This window comes from Meles meles, chromosome 10 (genome assembly GCF_922984935.1).
Source record: "Meles meles chromosome 10, mMelMel3.1 paternal haplotype, whole genome shotgun sequence".
Lineage (NCBI taxonomy): Eukaryota > Metazoa > Chordata > Mammalia > Carnivora > Mustelidae > Meles > Meles meles.
Genome location: NC_060075.1, coordinates 108,770,243 through 108,789,384, shown reverse-complemented (window position 1 = coordinate 108,789,384; position 19,142 = coordinate 108,770,243). Strand labels below are relative to the sequence as shown.

General features: G+C 40.5%; 1 protein-coding gene across 3 annotated transcripts in view; it reads right to left on the bottom strand.

The window, feature by feature from the left end:
• The window catches only part of VPS41 (VPS41 subunit of HOPS complex), a 185,080-nt gene extending 172,082 nt beyond the window's left edge, over positions 1 to 12,998 (bottom strand). For all 3 annotated transcript variants that reach the window (XM_046020128.1, XM_046020127.1, XM_046020126.1), the window contains exons 1-2: positions 12,966 to 12,998; positions 4,124 to 4,162 (exon numbers count right to left, since the gene is read on the bottom strand). In XM_046020128.1, the coding sequence (XP_045876084.1) occupies positions 4,124 to 4,162; positions 12,966 to 12,986 (60 nt within the window). In that variant the 5' untranslated portion in view covers positions 12,987 to 12,998. The remainder of the gene's footprint in view (positions 1 to 4,123; positions 4,163 to 12,965) is intronic.
• Positions 12,999 to 19,142: the final 6,144 nt, after the last annotated feature.

The following is a 19,142-nucleotide window of genomic DNA, read 5'->3' as shown; positions in this document are numbered from 1 at the left end:
GAGCATGCTGCTAAGTGAAATAAACCAGTTCCCAAAAGACCAATATTGCATGATTCCACTCATACAATCACTGCATGATTGCACTCATCTAGAGCAGTCAAATTCAGACAAAGTAGAAGGGTGATTGCCAGGGGCTGGGGGAGGAATAGGCAGTTATTATAATTTGATGGCAGAGAATTTCTGTTTTGCAAGATGAACAAGTTCTAGAGGTAGGCTGCTCAGCAGTGTCAATGTACTTAACAATGCTAAGCTATACACTTAAAAATGGTTCCGATGACAAGTTTTCAAAAGATTTTATTTATTTATTTATTTGTTTACAGAGCTCAAGCACTGACAGAAGGAGAGAGAGAACTTCAGGCAGACTCCATACTAAGCGTGAGCCCAAAGAGGGGCTTGATCTCATGACCCTGAGATCATGACCTAAGCCAAAATCAAGAGTCAGAGGCCTAACTGAGTCATTCAAGTGCCCCAAGAAGACAAATTCTATGTTATATATATTTTACCACAATTAAAAATTTTTAAATTAAAATTACATTTAAACTTTAAAAATAAGAGTTTCAGAAAAACCTAACGCTAGGATCTTCTCAGTATAAAGGCCCAGTCTGTAAGAAATGTGGCTTTCATGAGGAAAACAGATAAACTGCCACAATCATGGTTGAAAACACTAAACATTGTTGTTTGCAGAAATGGAAACTATCTGAGCACTTGAATAAAGAGGGAGAAGTACATGAAGGAAATGTCTGCTCTGTGAAAGCGGAACTGATAGTACAAAACCTAGTGGGACGATAGAGGAAGAGGAGAAAAGGAAAAATAAAGATTTTTTGGCAACAGAACAGTGTCTTACAATCTTGAGCATGGATCTGGAAAGTGATTCAAATTGAGACACCCAGGACAAACAGCTCCAAAGACCGGATTATAAACCAACTCACCATACTAAAAAGCCCAAACTTGGCCTATCACCAGCCTGAGTCCTTTGTTGGCCCATGAACCCATGAAAACCCAGATGGGAGAGTAACCACCCTGGGTCCCAGAGTCTCGGGGAGTCTCCTCAAGCCCCTGCAGCTGAAGCCCCAGGCTGCAAAAGAAGACTAGCACTCCTTCTAAAATACAAGCTGAGGATCACTAGCTTTCGGGAAGGGCTTCCCACGTGCTAGGCACCGCACAACATGCTTTGCAAACAGCAATCTCATCTAACCGTCAGGGCAACCCACATGGCACACGTGAAGGAACCGAGGAACAGAGAGGTTGGGTGCAAGGCCATAGAGCAGGTACAATGTATGGCTGAGACATGAACCCAAGGCCCGCCTCCACAGTCCCTCAGTCCCAGCTGATGCAGAAGACTCCAGAGCCAGCAGGAAAAATGATGGGAAAAGCCCAGATCTGGGGCTTGAGTTTGAACTCACTTCTGTGAACCAGCTGTCTGAGATTAATGATCAGGTGACCTTTTGGGTCTCGGTTTCTTCAACCTTACAAGAATGATCCTCTCCTTCTATGTCTTTCTTAGGAAAGCTCTTATTTCCTTCCTTCCTTCCCAGTTTTTTGTCCATTTCTATTCTGAGTTTTAAAAGTTCTGTTTTAAGATAGTTTTCTCTATCTGCAAATGCTTGTTTAAAGACATTCAATTTATGAAGGAGTGTTATACTGCTGCTTGTTTCAGCTGAAAATGTTTGGTTTTCACTAGATTTCCTTACTATGGTTTTTTGCATGGATGCTCCCTGCCATTCCAGTTCAATTTTACTAGTCTCAGATTGCCAGGACAGCAACAATAGGTGCTCCTATGAAGACGATGAGGTTATTTGAATGGTTTACTAGGTCTCTTAGTTACACGGGTAAACAAAGCGCATCTTTTATAGTAAGTGGTACCTTTTCTGGGGGAGAGAGGGGAGGCAAGTATCCTGATTTCCCGCTTCGTACCTTTAATTTCCCCCCCTTCCTATAATGTCACCACCATGCTTCAAGGGATGCCTCCCCGCTCTCTCTCCAGTACCAGCCTCATACCAGCACTGTTCCCTCAGGTCCCACACCCTGTCAAGCCCTCATTTAAATTCCCCAACAGCCAGTGCTCAGATCCAGCAGCTGTCAGACCTGTTCTCACGGACTGTCTACTCAGGGTGGGGCTGTCTCCCTCCTGGGGGAGGGGACACTTTTGCACGTAAACCACTCCTGCTGGGACTCAGCTACACTCTCTTCATCTCCATCTCACCTCCACTGGACTCAGCTCCAGACTCAATCCGGAGCTGGCTCTGCTGGTTTGGGATATGTATTCCCCCACTTATACTGAAGTTTACAGCACACCCTGTTTCCTGATTACGTTGGAGGCATGAGTTATGTGTGTTTTGTTTGCTCTCCCTGTGGATCCGTTTAGTATCTGAAGGATGTGTGGAAAGATTTATTTAGGTGGCTGCCAACATCCTCTGAAATGAAATTCTTGGACAGGGCTCCAACACTGCAGAATTCTATACCAGTGTTTCTGAGAATATGGTTAACCGGAAATCTCTAAAAATGAGAACAGTAAGCTAAATTGCTTTTCAGGATTTTATTAAAAATCAACAAGTATTGGGGCACCTGGGTGGCTCTGTGGGTTGAGCCTCTGCCTTTGGCTCAGGTCAGGATCTCAGGGTTCTAGAATCGAGCCCCGCATCAGGCTGCCATCTCTGCCTGCCTATTTGTGATCACTCTCTATCCAAAAAAAAAAAAAAAAATCAATAAGTATTATACTGTATCTATAAGCAAATTGTGTAGTGCCTTATCAGGAGACTCAAAGAGAGGATCAGAGATCCTCAGCAGTACAAATATTAGGAATCATGCCTCTACAGCCAAACTGCAAATGCACAGTAGCATAACATAAAAGATGTTCTCTAGAATACGTTTAAACCCATCTTTTCCCTGAAAAAGCAAACAAATCCATACAATAACTGTATGCAGCATCAACCTAAATTTATAGACTACATTGGTTATAGTCACATTGGTGTGAATTTCCAGCAGGTTATCATGGGTATTTTTTCATTCCTCTGAGCTAAATGAAATATTAAAAGGAAAAAATGTAATTATTATTAATAGTCCACCCATAAAATTGATAGCTCACTAGTGTTAAACTTGTATCTTATGCATAGTCTTTAAAAATCTTTTTAAATTTTTATTTTTGGGGTGCCTGGGTGGCTCAGTGGATTAGATTAAAGCCTTTGTCTTTGGCTCAGGTCATGATCCCATGACCTTCCTCCTCTCTCTCTGCCTGTCTCTCTGCCTACTTGAGATTTCTGTCTGTCAAATAAATAAATAAAATCTTTAAAAAATTTTTTTAAATCTATTTTTATAAATATATAAATATTTATATTTATTATATGCTTATAAATATACCTTTATAAATATATACTATATATTTATAGATATATAAATATTTTTTATATATTAATTCTTCTTAAAATATAACCTTTAGTACAACTTAGCTCCTTAACAGTTTTTTAGGTAGTTACTTTCCTTCTTATTTTATGAAATAAAGTATAATTTCCATGATTTAGAAATTACATCAGTGAACATGGCATATTTATTAAAAGAATGAAGAAAGAATAAATATTACAGAAACTACAGCGGTTGTTTTAAAACAGACTGATTGACTGACTGATTTTTGAAAGAGAGCCCACGCAAGAGTGGGGGAGGGGGGAGGGGCATAGGGAGAGAGAATCTTACAAGCTCCACACCCAGTGGGGAACCCAACTTGGGGTTACATCTCACAAGTCTGAGAGGACGACCTGAGCCGAAATCAAGAGTCAGATGCTGAACCAACTGAGCCACCCAGGGGCCCCTAAAATATTTTGACATTTTTTTAAAATGTCAAAATTAGTTGGTAAAACTCTGCATCAAAGTTCCCACTGCCAACAGATTTTGGGTTAAACTACTACTCAAGATCAGGAGAAAGTGTTCCTTTTCCTGTTTAAGTCAATCCATTTAATATTTTTAAAGACAACTGTCACATTCTTCCCCAAGGCTCAATCACCTATGGTCCTATTTTACCACCACCCCTCCCCCCCACCAATCCTCAGCAATGTCTCATTTAACAAGGCAGAACAAGCTCAAGATACCATGGTGAGCCAGAAATCCTCAGGCTCCCGAACCACCACCTTACCTCAGACTCATCTGTAGATTCTTCGAGAGATTCAGTTTCCTACAAAGCATAGGGGGGGAAAAAAGTCAGAAGGATGACAAAAGAATAAAATACGGGAAAAGAGTCATTCCATCCCCACCATCCACACCCACCAGCCCCTTCTGGGAAGTAATCTGCAGCTACAGTTGAAAGACGCCATGCCTGTGGGCCTCCCACAACTTCCCACATCTGGCAGGACTGAGATGGTTATTCCGGAGCCACTCAGACCCCCAGCTCCTGCTGACCTCCCTCAAGTAGTCAGCAGGTTAATGAATGGCCTCAAGAACTATTGTGTGAGTACAGAGAAAGCTCTTTCTTTTGCTAAAAATGGAAATGGGTCTGGCAACGCAGCCTTACTGATCTTGGAAGGGAAGAGGAAACTGCCATCTCAAATTATCTATAAGCCAATTGTTATACTGCAAAGCCCTTGTGCTATTAATTATTGTGCTATTAATCTGGTGAAGTCAAAATGACTGTCTCACTTAAGCAGCTTTTTACAAAAGAATTCCCCTAGAGTAGTACCTATCAGACATTGTGCAAACAAGCTCTATAATTTACATTCACTCTTTAAGCCATTAACTGGAAGACAAATTCTGCCATTTAACACAGTTTCCCCCTTGCTAGACAATGAATCTTGCTGCTCTGGAGAAAACAAAGCAAAAAGGGAAAAAATTGACTTGATCCTGCTAATCTCTCACCTGTCCAGCGAAAGAGAGAATCTGCTGATGCCATGCATCCTCAAAGAGGTCAGCAAAATGAAGATTTACTTAACGCACTTATAGATATCAATAGCAATAAAAGGTTACAACTAATATGCTGACACTGAATGTAAGCATTTTACAACGATCCATGAGATAAAGAACAAAAAAATGGGGCAAGGACGTTTTAGATATAACTAGCATTTTTCAAGAAAAAAATAAACATTTTAAAGCAAGTTAGATGCATATATTACTCAGTACAAGTTGTATAGCAGCAGAGACACAAATCTGGTGTTTGAAAAAATTTTATTTTCATTCATGGAAAATTAAGAAGAACCTGGAAGGTGGCCAGCGGCCTGTGGAATGCCTTGTGGACAATATAGTTCCTGCTCTCAAAGGCCATATGTAAAATGGGGATGAATGCTACCTGTAATTAAGAGTTTTATTGTAGTTGTATCATTACCCATGAGGAACCTAAGAATCTGTTCTAAATCTCAACGTGGCCTATTTAGTTTGAATGTTCTTCTAAGTACTAGAAAATTCCCATTAATTTGGAGCTATAATCTCTCCACAGTAACTTTTTGTTCTTAGCACCAATAAGACACATAAAAAATCCAATTCTTCTACTACTTGACAGTTCTCCAGAGAGTTAATGACATGTATCATGCCTGCCCTTCTAAATTGTTTTTCCTCTGTGCTAACCATCCCCAGATCCTGGTTCTCATCCACTTACCATCCTGATCCTTCTCTTTTGGACACACTCCATTTATTATTAACAGTCACCATTCTGACATCTTTACTGAACATCTATTATATATATCCCCGCGATGCTAAATGCTTTGCACCTAGCATCTTAGAATTTCCTAATGACCCTCGAGGTAAGAACACTGAGGCTTAAAGGCTGAACTTAATGACTTCTGACATCCTTTCCGCCCCTGACTGTTCCTGAATATTAAGTTACTAACATCAGAAAAACGAGCCTTTGACGACCATGCCAGTGACTTGCACCTAGATTCCTATTCCCCAACTCAAGATTCTAAAAGGACACTGGACTGCTCTTTCCAGAAAAATTTCATTAAACCTAAGGAAATTTCTTTTTTTTTTTTTAAAGAAGCTTTTTTTTTTTTTTTTTAAGATTTTATTTATTTATTTGACAGAGAGAGATCACAAGTAGGCAGAGAGGCAGGCAGAGAGAGTGAGAGGGAAGCAGGCTCCCTGCCGAGCAGAGAGCCCGATGCGGGACTCGATCCCAGGACCCTGAGATCATGACCTGAGCCGAAGCCACCCAGGCACCCCCTAAGGAAATTTCTTATTTGAAGTCCATTCAACTAGGTACAAGGGGGAAAGGGGCAAATGTCCCATTTATGTTCTTCATTAAAACAAAAGTATATGTCCCCACCCAGCAGTTTCAGCCACAAACTCAAAGTCAAGTTACACTCTTGCTCTGTGCTGAAAAGCATGCAGCAGCAGAATCCGACACCATGCAGCATGCAGCTCTCAGAAAACCAAGTCTTCAGGGAAAACCAGGCTCTCAGAGAAGCTTCCTGGGGCTGCTGGTATCAGTGAGAATCTTTTACTCCAGGACACTCTCAAACCGACCCCCAGCACCAGCAAAACCTCCCAAATGTAGCTGTGGCCTCAAGAGAAATCACGTATTGTCCATAATCCCACCGAAACAATGCATGAGTGACTTCAGGAATCAGTCTGGCCTCCTGTTAGCTTCATCCACTCAATAAGCCCCTGTGTTTAATGTTCTAGAGACCGAGGGGCAAACCAGAAGACAGCAAGTCAATGTCCCAGGGAGGGATCCAAGAAGCTAGGCTGAATGGTGAGAAAGGTTACAATTCAGAAAGAGTCAGTGGTTTTCAAACATTTTTAAACTTCACACTCTTTTAAAGAACTTAAATCTTGAAAATATAAGTTATAAAACTGTGCTGTTCTCTAAGTGAAATAAACCAGACATATACTGTAGATTCCACTTATATGAGGCAGAAAGTAGAAAAGAACAGATTAGGGGTTGAGGCGGAGTGATAGGGGGATTAGTGTTTAATGGGTACAGAGTTTCAGTCTGTGATGACAGAAAGTTCTAGAGATGGATGGTGGGGGAATGGCTGAACAACGATGCAAATGGACTTAATGCTGCCAAATCATACACTTAAAAATGGTTAAAGTGGTAAATATTACGTATATTTTACCACAATCAAAAAAATTATGCTGTTCTGTTCGAAGCAAACATGATGAGCCAGAAGGCACAGAGTGACGCAAATGTGAAGCAGAACAAAATCTAGGCAACAGCTGAAAGCTAAACTCAACAACTTGTTCTGCAAACCCAGCCCTTACACCCAATCACATATCCAACAATCCTGGTGCCTTGACATGGCCCCTCTTGAACCTGTATACTATGGGGGGGGGGTGTATATGCAGAATCTGGGGAAGAAATGGAGGCTGGGGCCCCAGGAAGATCGGCTCTGATGCCGGCAGGATGAAGGAAGACAGCACAGCCCAGGCCCCAGGCAATCAGCCTGGCTTGGGGATGGACCTGAAACACTCAATGCCGCACTGACACCTTCTCGCCTTCCCAACAGACTATGTGACACAGCGAAGCTCAATGGAAGACAGGATGAGAGAGATCCCAATGTCAGATACAAGCAGACACAAGAGGATATATTTGTGTGATACGTATCTGCTATTCCTGTATCACTGAAGTCTCAATTTCTAAAAGCCTGCTTGAGTATGAAAGATGAAAGAGCACCTGGGGAGCAGGCAAGAGTGGGCAGACTCAGGGTACCAACCCCAATGAGCCCCACAGGCTCAGCTACCACACTCATCCTAGTCTGCAAAGGAAGGAAAACCTGGATGTCTGCCCAGTGTGGAAAAAGGGACCAGCGAGGCGACCTAGTGACCAAGTGCCAAATCTGACTGCATCACGATCACATAAACTCAGTTTGGGGAGTTGGCTAACACCCAGGCAAACACTCCATCTTCACAGTTTCTGATGCAGTCAGTCTAAATAAGAGCCTCGAATCACAAGCATTTGGAAACAAAAACACTGAGGAGGGAGCAATTGCCCAGAAGAAACAAAGGCAAGGGTGACTGAACGGCCAAAAACAGGGAGCTGCATGAAACACAGAACCCCACACCTGAGGACTGCTCCCTCTCCGAAGTGGTAATGTGGGTACCCGAGAAACTACGAATAATCAGCTGGTGACGCTGGCCTTCAGCCAGCCAACCCGGACAAAGAGGAGAGGAAAAACTCATAAGGCAATAAGCACGTCCCGCTAAGCTAATCTGTGACTACACTTTAGTTACACGATGGTAAAGAGTGGATCTTCTGAAAATTTCTGATTCTTTGTTTTCGTAAACTCCTGTCTGGCTTTATTTCTTCTGTTATTAGTGAAGTTGCTTTTAAAAGATCTCGGTCAAACTATTAAAAAAAAGAGAATACTACATACTTGAGCAAAGCCCAAGTTTGAATAATAAACTGTGGTCCAACATACAAAGACAGTTTGACCTGGCCTCATTAACATACTTTATCTCATTTCATACTCACAAGGGTTCTGGAAAGTAAATGCCCCAGTTTGCAGGCAAGAAAACTGAGGAGAGTATTTGTTGGTTTGACTTATATTTTACACACGGGGCACAATCACGTGGGAGTATACGGGCTCCTGAACTGCCATCTGATAAACAGTAAATGTTCTATGATAAGGATAACAATTCCCCAAATTCTAAAATGTAAAGGGAAAATTCAAAAAAGAAATTCTCCTCTCTTGTCAAGGAATATGTGGTCTGACTGATCAAATATTTTAATGGACTATTTTAATGGTTGGTTGGAAAGATGAAAGGGTACCTGGGGGGATGGCAGAGCAGGAATGTGGGAAATGTAATCTACAATACATCTGAATTACTAACTTGCAAAAGTTTCAAGTTAAGAAAAAACAACACAAATTTCACTGCATCTAATTTATAATTTGACATTTTCAATTCAGAAGGCTATTCTCCCCCTAATGAATTCATTTAAACATTTTATTAAGCACCTAGTACCTGTAAAGCACCAGCCCTGTGAGAGATACAGACATGAGTAGGCTCTGTCCTTATTCTTGAAGACTCAGCAATCTGTAGTAGAGATAAGACAAATACACAAACAGCCAGACTTCAAGCAGAATGCTATCCATAAAAGAGGTATGAACAAATACTGTTGGGCATCTGTGATAATGAAGGTCACCTATAAATCATTTTAGAGCTAAGTAAAACTGCTGGTTAGAAGATTTCCAGGCAGAATAAAGGGTATTGGTCCTTTCTGTGAACTATGTAATATATATGTAGTTATTTCTGCAAACTACCTTCACCATACCCAGCATAAACAAAGATTTCCCAATGACTTAAAAAATTGTTCAATCATATCCAAAAAAATGATTTTCTAGTTTGAGAGCCTATGAACTACATTACATTATGTTAATTCAGTACAGAGCTTACTATTTTGGTTCTTTCTAGAATTAAAGGGGGGAAAAAACCCACAATCACCAAAGAATACAATGCTCAGAAAAGAGGAGAGATTTAGTTTTGTCTTGCTCATCATAAAGGGCTGTTTGTATTGAGCGTGCATGATGCCAAGGAAAAGCTTCTTCTTTTTTTTTTTTTTAAAGATTTATTTATTTGACAGAGAGAAATCACAAGAGAGGCAGGCAGAGAGAGAGGAAGAGAAGCAGGCTCTCCGCTGAGCAGAGAGCCCGATGCAGGACTCGATCCCAGGACCCCGAGATCATGACCTGAGCTGAAGGCAGCAGCGGCTTAACCCACTGAGCCACACAGGCGCCCCGGAAAAGCTTCTTTTGACTTAACCCATCATTATAGCTCATTTCAATACACATCCCAATTCATAAAGTGTTCTGGGGGGGAAATTATGTCAAGATTTTCTAAAAGGTTCAAAGTGGCAGAACAGAACAATTAGCAAATTCATTTACCTCCCCTTTTGTGCACTTTTAGCCTTTAAAAAACTATATACAAAAGGCCAGATTTTAATGGTTTCCTACTGTGAAATGTACAAATCAAGCAGGGTGAGAAAAGTCTAACCATCGTTAATCTATAAAGGACTGATAATATAGGTAAAATTATTTACTAGCTTTAAAAAATAAGCAGGACAATTTGTGAATGTTTGCTTCTTTCTGCAACTGACAAAATATTGGTCTTTTTTGAGAATGATACTGATAGGAGAAATGAATGCCTGCTCTAACTGTATGCAGACTGTTAAAGTGTCAAAGGTGAAATTATGAATTGAAGGACATTTATTAAGGTGACAAGGGCTCACTTTATTTCATAAAATAAAAATTAAAAAATAATAAAATAAATAAATAAAAATTAGAATCAGGTTCTAGTTAAAATTGGAATTAAATTAATAATATAGAATTAATTAATAGAATTAATCAGTTAAAATTCGAATTAGTATTTTTTAAAAGGTGGGGTGGAGTATTTTAGTGAAAAATTGGGAGCTCTGATGATAGAAGACTGGAGGCTTATTATAGATACAAGCCTGAATAAGTTACTTTAGTTGTCTGAATTTCCATTTGCTTATGTGTAAAATTCAATCATTTAACACATATAATGGCACTATTCTAGGTATCAGGCAAACAGCAGTGAACAAATCCTTGCCATCGTGAAGCTTACATTCTAATGGGGGAGAATATATAGAAATGAACATAGAAATATAGAGAACAAATAACAGAAATTTTAAAACACACTATGTCAGATTGTGATGAGTGTTAAGGAGGAAAATAACGCAAGAAAGAGGTTTCAAAGAATGATCAAAGAAGATCTCACTGAAAAAGATAACACTTGGACAGAGACATGAAAGAACCGAGGAAGAAAGCCCTTATAGATATCTAGGATCAAAAAAGGGAGCAGCATGAGTAAAGGCCCTGAGGTAGAAACATGCCAGCCTGTTGAATGAAAAGTAAGAAAGCCAAGTATAGCTGATGCCACCCAGTGACAGAAGGGAAACAGAGAAGAGTAGTGGAAAATGAAGTCAGAAAAGGGAGAACGAGCACCTGGGACAAGGTTCTAAAGGGCAACTCAGGTATTCTAAGCAAGTCTGGCTTTTCCTCAGAGGCAATGGGAAGCCATTGCAAGGTTTGGAACACAGCAAGTGCTTGTCCTGATTTATATATCAGAATAAACATTTACCATACAGAATTCTTTTGCAAGGACCAAATGTGACATAAAGGTTTACACTGGAAAGTGCTATAAAAATTCAAAGCATTCAACCATAAATGACTCTTAATCTCACAAAACAAACTGGGGGTTGCTGGGGGGAGGTGGGGTTGGGAGAGGGGGAGGGGGTTATGGACATTGGGGAGAGTATGTGCTATCGTGAGTGCTGTGAAGTGTGTAAACCTGGCGATTCACAGACCTGTACCCCTGGGGATAAAAATACATTATATGTTTATAAAAAAAAAAAATTGGAAGGGGAGGTGAACCATAAGAGACTATGGACTCTGAAAAACAACCTGAGGGTTTTGAAGGGTTGGGGGTGGGAGGTTGGGGGAACAGGTGGTGGGTAATAGGGAGGGCACGTATTGCATGGAGGTCTGGGTGTGATGCAAAAACAATGAATACTGTTACGCTGAAAAAATAAATAAATTAAAAAAAAATTCAAAGCATTCTTATTATACCACTAACTTTCTACATGTGCTTTTTACATCAGACAACTTTGCCAAACTTCTATTCAAAACACTACTAAATAAATACTAAGCATAACTTTCTCCATTTCTATTACCTTCTATCTAAGATCTTGGCTTTTTAGTTTTAAGTCAAACTACAAATAAGCTATATGTCAACCTGAAAGACCAACAGTGTGAAAACCAACCTCACCACTATCATCAAACCTAGCAATGACTCATGAAATTACATGTGCTTAACGCGCATTTTTTCCTTTAAAGTGACCGGATCAGAAAAGGGAGGCTTCAGTGGCTGGTAGCAACACTCCTGATAACACAATGACCACCCAAACCAAAGTTCTACCTTATTTCTTAATTACTGATATTTATCAAATGTACCCAGCGCGCAAATTTTCATTATGTAAATGAAGTATGTTACAAATGGTACAAATTATCAACTAATTAAACTTCTTTTGTTATGGTACAGCTCATCATAAATCACGTTTTAGAAGCAATTACGGAAACTGATGACCTGTTAACTTCTAAGGAAAAACATGACAACCTGAAATGGCCCTGGAAATGGAAAAAAAAAAAAAAGTATTTCTGGCCTTTGCACTTTTCTGTCTTCTTGATATCACTTTTTCATTTCAACTAACTTTTGACGACCACTATTGCCTGTAGGAAAATAACTCTGTAACCATCCCTAACTACTACTCTAAACTCCAGCACCACATTGCCAAGGGTGGACTGGCTTTGCTGTCCAATGTTCTGCCAGCAACAAATACTCTCGCGCAATTCTTACTATGCCCAACTTTTACTAAGCACTTTAACTGTTGTACTAACTTATTCTTTTAGAACGTTACTCTTTTATCTCCGTCTTAGATTTAAAGTAAAATAACTAGCCCAATGTCACATATTAAGAACGAGAACCACCACGGGAACGTAGGTATTTTTGCTCCAGAACAAATGCACTTAACCACGGCTGCACGCCATAACTGACTTAGCTTCCTACCTAAAAACAATAGGGACGAAACAAAACTCATCATCTCTCTCCTAGCTAGCTCTTTTGCAAAGCAACTCTGCCTTAACTTCGACTGGAAAGAAACTTAAATTTCAGTCACCAGGCCTCAAAACTCAAGCCACCCCTTATGCTTCCCCAAGAGCACCCTGGGATAGCCAGGCTGCCTTCAAGCCAGAATTTCACGGAGGACAGGCCACAGGGGCAGCGGCAAAACAAGGCCGCCTCACGAACGCCGGGGGTGCAGTCGGAGCGCTTCCCCCCCCCCCCGTGCCCTCCGAGAGCTGACATCCCACCCGCTCCTCTGCTCCCCGAAATGGACATTGCCAGCCGGCGCCCCACCGTGCGCGGGCCTGCCTCGCCCTCCCGCAGCTCCGCAACCCAACACGCTCCGCTCCAAGCCCCAACCGGCTCATCCTCGCTTCTCACTCCCTTGCCTAACAGTTACAAGCCTTTACCTGCTCCTCTGCTTCCGCCATGGTGTCCCCGGGGAGTCACATGACAGACCCGGAAATGAGAGAAACCAAGACACGGGCCCAGGGGCTGCTGGGAAATGTAGTTTTAGCAGCATCTGACTGGGGCTTCTTTTTTTTTTTTTAAGATTTTATTTATTTATTTGACAGAGAGAGATCACAGGTAGATAGAGAGGCAGGCAGAGAGAGAGAGAGGGAAGCAGGCTCCCTGCCGAGCAGAGAGCCCGATGCGGGACTTGATCCCAGGACCTGAGATCATGACCTGAGCCGAAGGCAGCGGCTTAACCCACTGAGCCACCCAGGCGAGACTGGGGCTTCTTTTCCAGTTGGTGAGCAGATTGGGCTTCATCTCTGCTTCTGACTTTTCCAAGCTCAATGGAGTTGTACTGTGCAGAATCTGAGCAGAACCGTTGTTAATTCTGTGATTTATTTTACTGTTGCTCTTACTGGTCCCATGATTATGATATTATTTACTAATATTTATTATATATTGGGGCCTGGGGTTAGAGTTTTGGATGAATTTTCTCATTTAATTCTCCTGGCAATCCCTAGTGCTTTCCCCATTTATAGAGATCACTGTGGCTCAGCGGTCATAAAGCTTGTGAGAGGCAAAAGTATGACTAGAATTTGGCTATGTCTAATGCCAAAGACTCTGTGATTAGCAAATGCTGCTTAGTCTACAAGTGTTCTTGTCTTTTTTAAAAAAATGTGTTACAATGTGAATATAAAGCATACGTCAGTCTTTGCAGTGGAGAATCAGATACAAATTTATATTTCAAAAATATTTGGTTAGCTTGTACTGCTTGCTGCTTTAAGTTGCAATCTTCTTTTGGCATCTGGACATTGAAATTTAAAAAAATTCTGTTGTTTCATTAAATTAATTGTTGAACTTTTACTGAATCTATTCTATAGTTAAATATTTAAGATAGAATATAATTTTGTCCTTGGTCCCCCAATAATGGGTCCGTGATCAAAGGAGTGAGACTGATACAAAGCGAAGGTCAAGCAAAGCTTTATTTCACGCCAAGCATCGAGAAGCAAACCAACCGGTCGGGGCCATCTCTTACAAAGAGGCAACCCCTCTCAGCCTCACAGACTAACTTATAGAGTAAAGGCCATGTGGTTGAGCCTGGCTACACACTGGTGGCCAATGAGATTGCAACACACAGAGAAAACTGCACAGTCATGCTAGGTCACACACAGGTGGCCAATTGAATTTCAACTTACCCTAGTAGATATTTGAACTAGCCTATCACCTTGGTCAGAACTGGCGCCCAAAAGGCGGGACCCACTCTCCTTAGTAGCTAGGGAGACAGTATGCGCACCTCACTGATTGGATGTCTCCACCTGGCCTGACCCGCCCTTGTATCTGGGCTTTGCTACCTGGGACTGGTTTCCCGGACTTGCTTTTAAGTAAGTTCCTCTGGGAGGGGCAGGGTCAATCTAAGTTTACTGCATAAACAACAAAATGGCTCCCTCTGGCTAAGTAGGCCCTTACAGTAAAATCTGTAAAACCACTGTATTTTTTTCATCCTCTCCATGTTTCTGGACATTATGAACTTTTCCTCCTAATCCTCAGACATTTGTAGTATTTTGTCCAAAAATAGACATTTTCTTCCTTCTCGTCATCTCCAGGAGGTGATAACTAGCACAAAGGTGCCACAAATGACAGCAGATGGTGGGTCCCAGTGCCCTTTTTGCCTCCCGTGCCTCACTGACTCTGATCTAGAAGGAACTCATAAAAGAAGGTCTCTAACTGTAGCCTGGTCAACCATAATTCCCATGGTCTAAGTAAGTGACCTTGTGTGAGACACTTGTGTTTTCCCCAGAGTTTAAATGGTCTTAGCTCCACCCTCTTTCTCTAACCCTTGATGGGGTCCCTTTCCCAGTCTGCTGATCACTCAGTCACAAAGGAATGATAAAAGACCAGCTCAAGGCATTTATGTATCTGTAGCCAAGCACCAAGTATCCTAAGTTTTGACCTTTCCAATCAGAGAGTTTCTAAGATCTCTTGTAAAGCAGCTTGAACCCAAACACTGCTCTCAAGTTCCATTACTTCAAGTCCTACAAGAACCCTTATACAGACCACAGAGATGTGCAAGCCTTCGGTCCAGTCTCCACAGGAAAAAGAAATAAGCCTAGCCCTTCTACTTTTCTGATTTTCCTAAAAAACTGTAATTTTATCTTTTTTCCAATATGATCTAGACTCACCCGTAAAACTCTAGTGGGTCTGATGGAAGATATAACCAAAGTTTACTGCAGAATTTCCTCTACTCGCTCAAACCTCAGAGACTCTGTATTCCCCGACGCTGTTCCCATTCAGTGTACCGTCTTGGATCTTCTGTTTCCTTTTGGACAGACTGGAAAGTGAAGAGATGGGATACAGAATGATGCACTAGTGGAAGAAACCCACTAGAGGCTAGCAGGTTCACAAGTGCCTGCGGGCAAGATAAGATTCACACGTGACCTCGGAGCCCCAAGTTTTCTCCTATGAAATGAGAGTTTTGGGCTATCTTGTACAAGATATCTTCTCACCTCCTGCTACTAAAAGTGTGATCCACAGACCAGCAGCATCAATATCACCTGGGAGCTTGTTAGAACTGAGGAGTTTAAGGCCCCTCCAAAAATCTAGAGCCAAAAGCTGAGCTTTAATAATATCCCCAGGGGAAATATACATACAATATATATGTACACAAGAAGTACTCAGCAAAACAGTCTTTCATTCTATGTCAAATCACCTGCTTTTTCTTGCCCATCATTCCTTCACCCTCCCACCTTTAAACTGCGGAGATAATGGTAAGAGTAAACATTTTTCTCAAACTCACATGGAAAGTTCACAAATATAGACCATATTCTTGGCCATAAGACACATTTTAAAAAAATTCAAAAGATCAGAAATCATAAAACTTCTTCTCATAGACCATAATGGGATTAAATCAACAGAAAGATAACTGGAAAATCCGAAATATATAGAGCTAAACAACACACTTCTAAATAGTACATGGGTCAAAAAATAATTCTTGAGAAATATTTTGAAATAAATAAAAATGAAAATACAACTTCTCAAAAGTTGTAGCATGCAGTAAAAGCAGTGTTTAGAGGGTAATTTATAGCAGTGAAGGCATACATTAGAAAAAAAGATCTAAAATCAATAACCCAAGTTTCCACATTGGGAAACCAGCAAAAGATAAGCAAATTAAATCCATAGTAACCAGAAGAAAAATAATAAGAATTAAAGCAGGTCAATGAAATTGGTAACAAAAAGTCAATTGAGAAAATCAACAAAATCAAAAGCTGGTTCTATGAAAAGATCAGTAAAATCAATAAGGCAGGCTAAGAAAAAGAGAGGACATAAATTACTAATCTCAGAAATGAAAGAGGGGACATCAAATACAGTTTCTGTGGACTTTGGGAGGATGATAAAGGAATACTGTAAATAATTTTATGCCCACAAATTTGATAATCTAGATGAAATAGATCAATTCCTTAAAAGATACAATCTGCCAAAAGCTCTCAAGAGGAAATAGACAATGTTATGTCTATATCTATTAAAAAAATAAAATCAGGGTACCTGGGTGGCTCAGTCCATGAAATGTTCAACTCTTGATTTCACCTCAAGTCCTTCAGGCTCATAAGATAGAGCCTTGCACTGGACTCTGAGCTAGGTGTGGAACCTGTGTGAGGTTCTCTCTCTTCCTCTCCCTTGCCCCTTTCCATTCTCTCTCTCCATAAAAAAGAAAATCAATAATTAATAACCTTTCAGGGCATCTGGGTGGCTCAGTCAGTGTCTGCCTTTGGCTCAGGTCATGATCTCAGCGTCCTGGGATCAAGCCCCACAAGGGGCTCCCTGCTCAACGGGAAGCCTGCTTCTCCCTCTCCTACTCCCCCTGCTTGCATTCCTTCTTTTGCTGTCTCTCTCTCTGTGTCAAATAAATAAAATCTTTTAAATAATAATAATAACAATAATAATAATAACTTTTCAAAAGGCCTAGATGTGTTCACTGGTGAATTATACCAAAAATTTACAGGAGAAATTATGTCAATACTTTACAGTCTCTTTCAGGGGATAGAAGCAGAGAGAATAGTTCCTAATTCATTCTATGAGACCAGCATTGCTCTAAAAGTGAATGATACAAAAACATTACAAGAAAACCATAGACCAAGATCTCTCATGAACACAATTGTATAAAAAATGTTTAGGGCACCTGGGTGGCTCAGTAGTTAAGCAGCTGCCTTCGGCTCAGGTCATGATCCCAGGGTCCTGGGATTGAAGCCCACATCAGGCTCTCTGCTCAGCAGGAAGCATGCTTCTCCCTCTCCTGCTCTCCCTGCTTGTGTTCCCTCTCTCTGTGTCTCTCTCTGTCAAATAAATAAATAAAATCTTTTAAAAAATATATAAAAATATTACAGACCACAATCAAGTGGGATTTATCTCAGGTATGCCAGACTGGTTAATATTCAAAAATCAATTAATGTAATCCATCAAATCAATAGACTAAAAAAGAAAAAACCCCATATCATGTCAATAAATACAGTAACACCCATTCATGATGAAAAGCCTTGGTAAACTAGAAATAGAGGGAACCTTCTCAAGTTGTTAAAGACTATATACAAAAATCTGCAGCTAAAATAATACTTAACAATGAGAAACTCAAAGCTTTCCCACTAAGACCAAGTATAAGGCAAAGATGTCCCCTCTCAACATTTTCAACATCAGTTTGGAAGTCCTTGCTAATGCAACTAGGCAAAAAAAGAAGAAGAAGAAGAAGAAGAAGAAGAAGAAGAAGAAGAAGAAGAAGAAGAAGAAGAAGAAGAAGGAGAAGGAGAAGGAGAAGGAGAAGGAGAAGGAGAAGGAGAAGGAGAAGGAGAAGAAGGAGAAGAAGGAGAAGGAGAAGGAGAAGGAGAAGGGGAAGGGGAAGGGGAAGGGGAAGGGGAAGGGGAAGGGGAAGGAGAAGGAGAAGGAGAAGAAGGAGAAGAAGAAGAAAAATATACAGATTGGAAAGGAAGACATAAAACTCTTTGTTCACAGTTGACATGATTGCCTATGTAGAAAATTTGACTTTATCAAAACCTTCTGGAAGTATTAAGTGATTATGGCAGGTTTTCAGGACACAAGCTTAGTATCAGTTTTGTAACTGATTGCTTCCCTATATGCCAAAAATGAACAAGTAGAGTTTGACATGAACAACACAACACAGTTTACATTGCATCCCCCAAATTGAAATACCTTTATATAAATCTAACAAAATATGTACAGGATTTATACAAGGAAACTATAAAATACTGATGAATTAAATAAAAAAGAACCAATTGAGTAAAGAGACATTCCATGTTCATAGTTTGGAAGACTCAGTGTTGTCAAGATGTCACTTCTTCCCACCTTGGTCCATGCAATCCCAATCAAAATTGCAGCCAGTTATTTTATCAACAGCTAGTTATTTTATCAACAATCTGATTTATAGGGGAAGAAAAACACCCAGAATAGCCAATACAATATTGAAGGAGAAGAGCAAAGTTGGAAAACTGATGATACCAACTTCAAGACTTATAAAATTGTAGTACTCAAAACAAGGTGGAATTGGTGAAAGAATAGACAAATAGATCAATGGGACAAAGAGAGAGCCAGAAATAGACTCACATCAATATAGTCAAGCAATCTTTGACAAAGGAGCAAAGGCAATACAATGGAGCAAAGATAGGCTCTTCAACAAATGGTGCTGGAACAACTAGGTAGATATTCACATGCAAAAAAAAAAAAATCTAGACACAGACCTTACACACTTAACAAAAATTAACCCCAAATGGATCACAGACCTCAATGTAAGATGCAAAAATGTAAAACTCCTAGATGATAAAGGAGAAAACCTGGATGACTTTGGGTATGGTAATGCCTTTTTTTTTTTTTTTAAGATTTTATTTATTTATTTCACAGAGAGAAATCACAAGAGAGGCAGGCAGAGAGAGAGGAAGGGAAGCAGGCTCTCCGCTGAGCAGAGAGCCCGATGTGGGACTCGATCCCAGGACCCTGAGATCACGACCCGAGCCGAAGGCAGCGGCTTAACCCACTGAGCCACCCAGGCACCCTGGTAATGCCTTTTTCATACAACATTTAAGACATGATCCATGAAAGAAATTGAGGATAAGTTAGATTTTATTAAAATG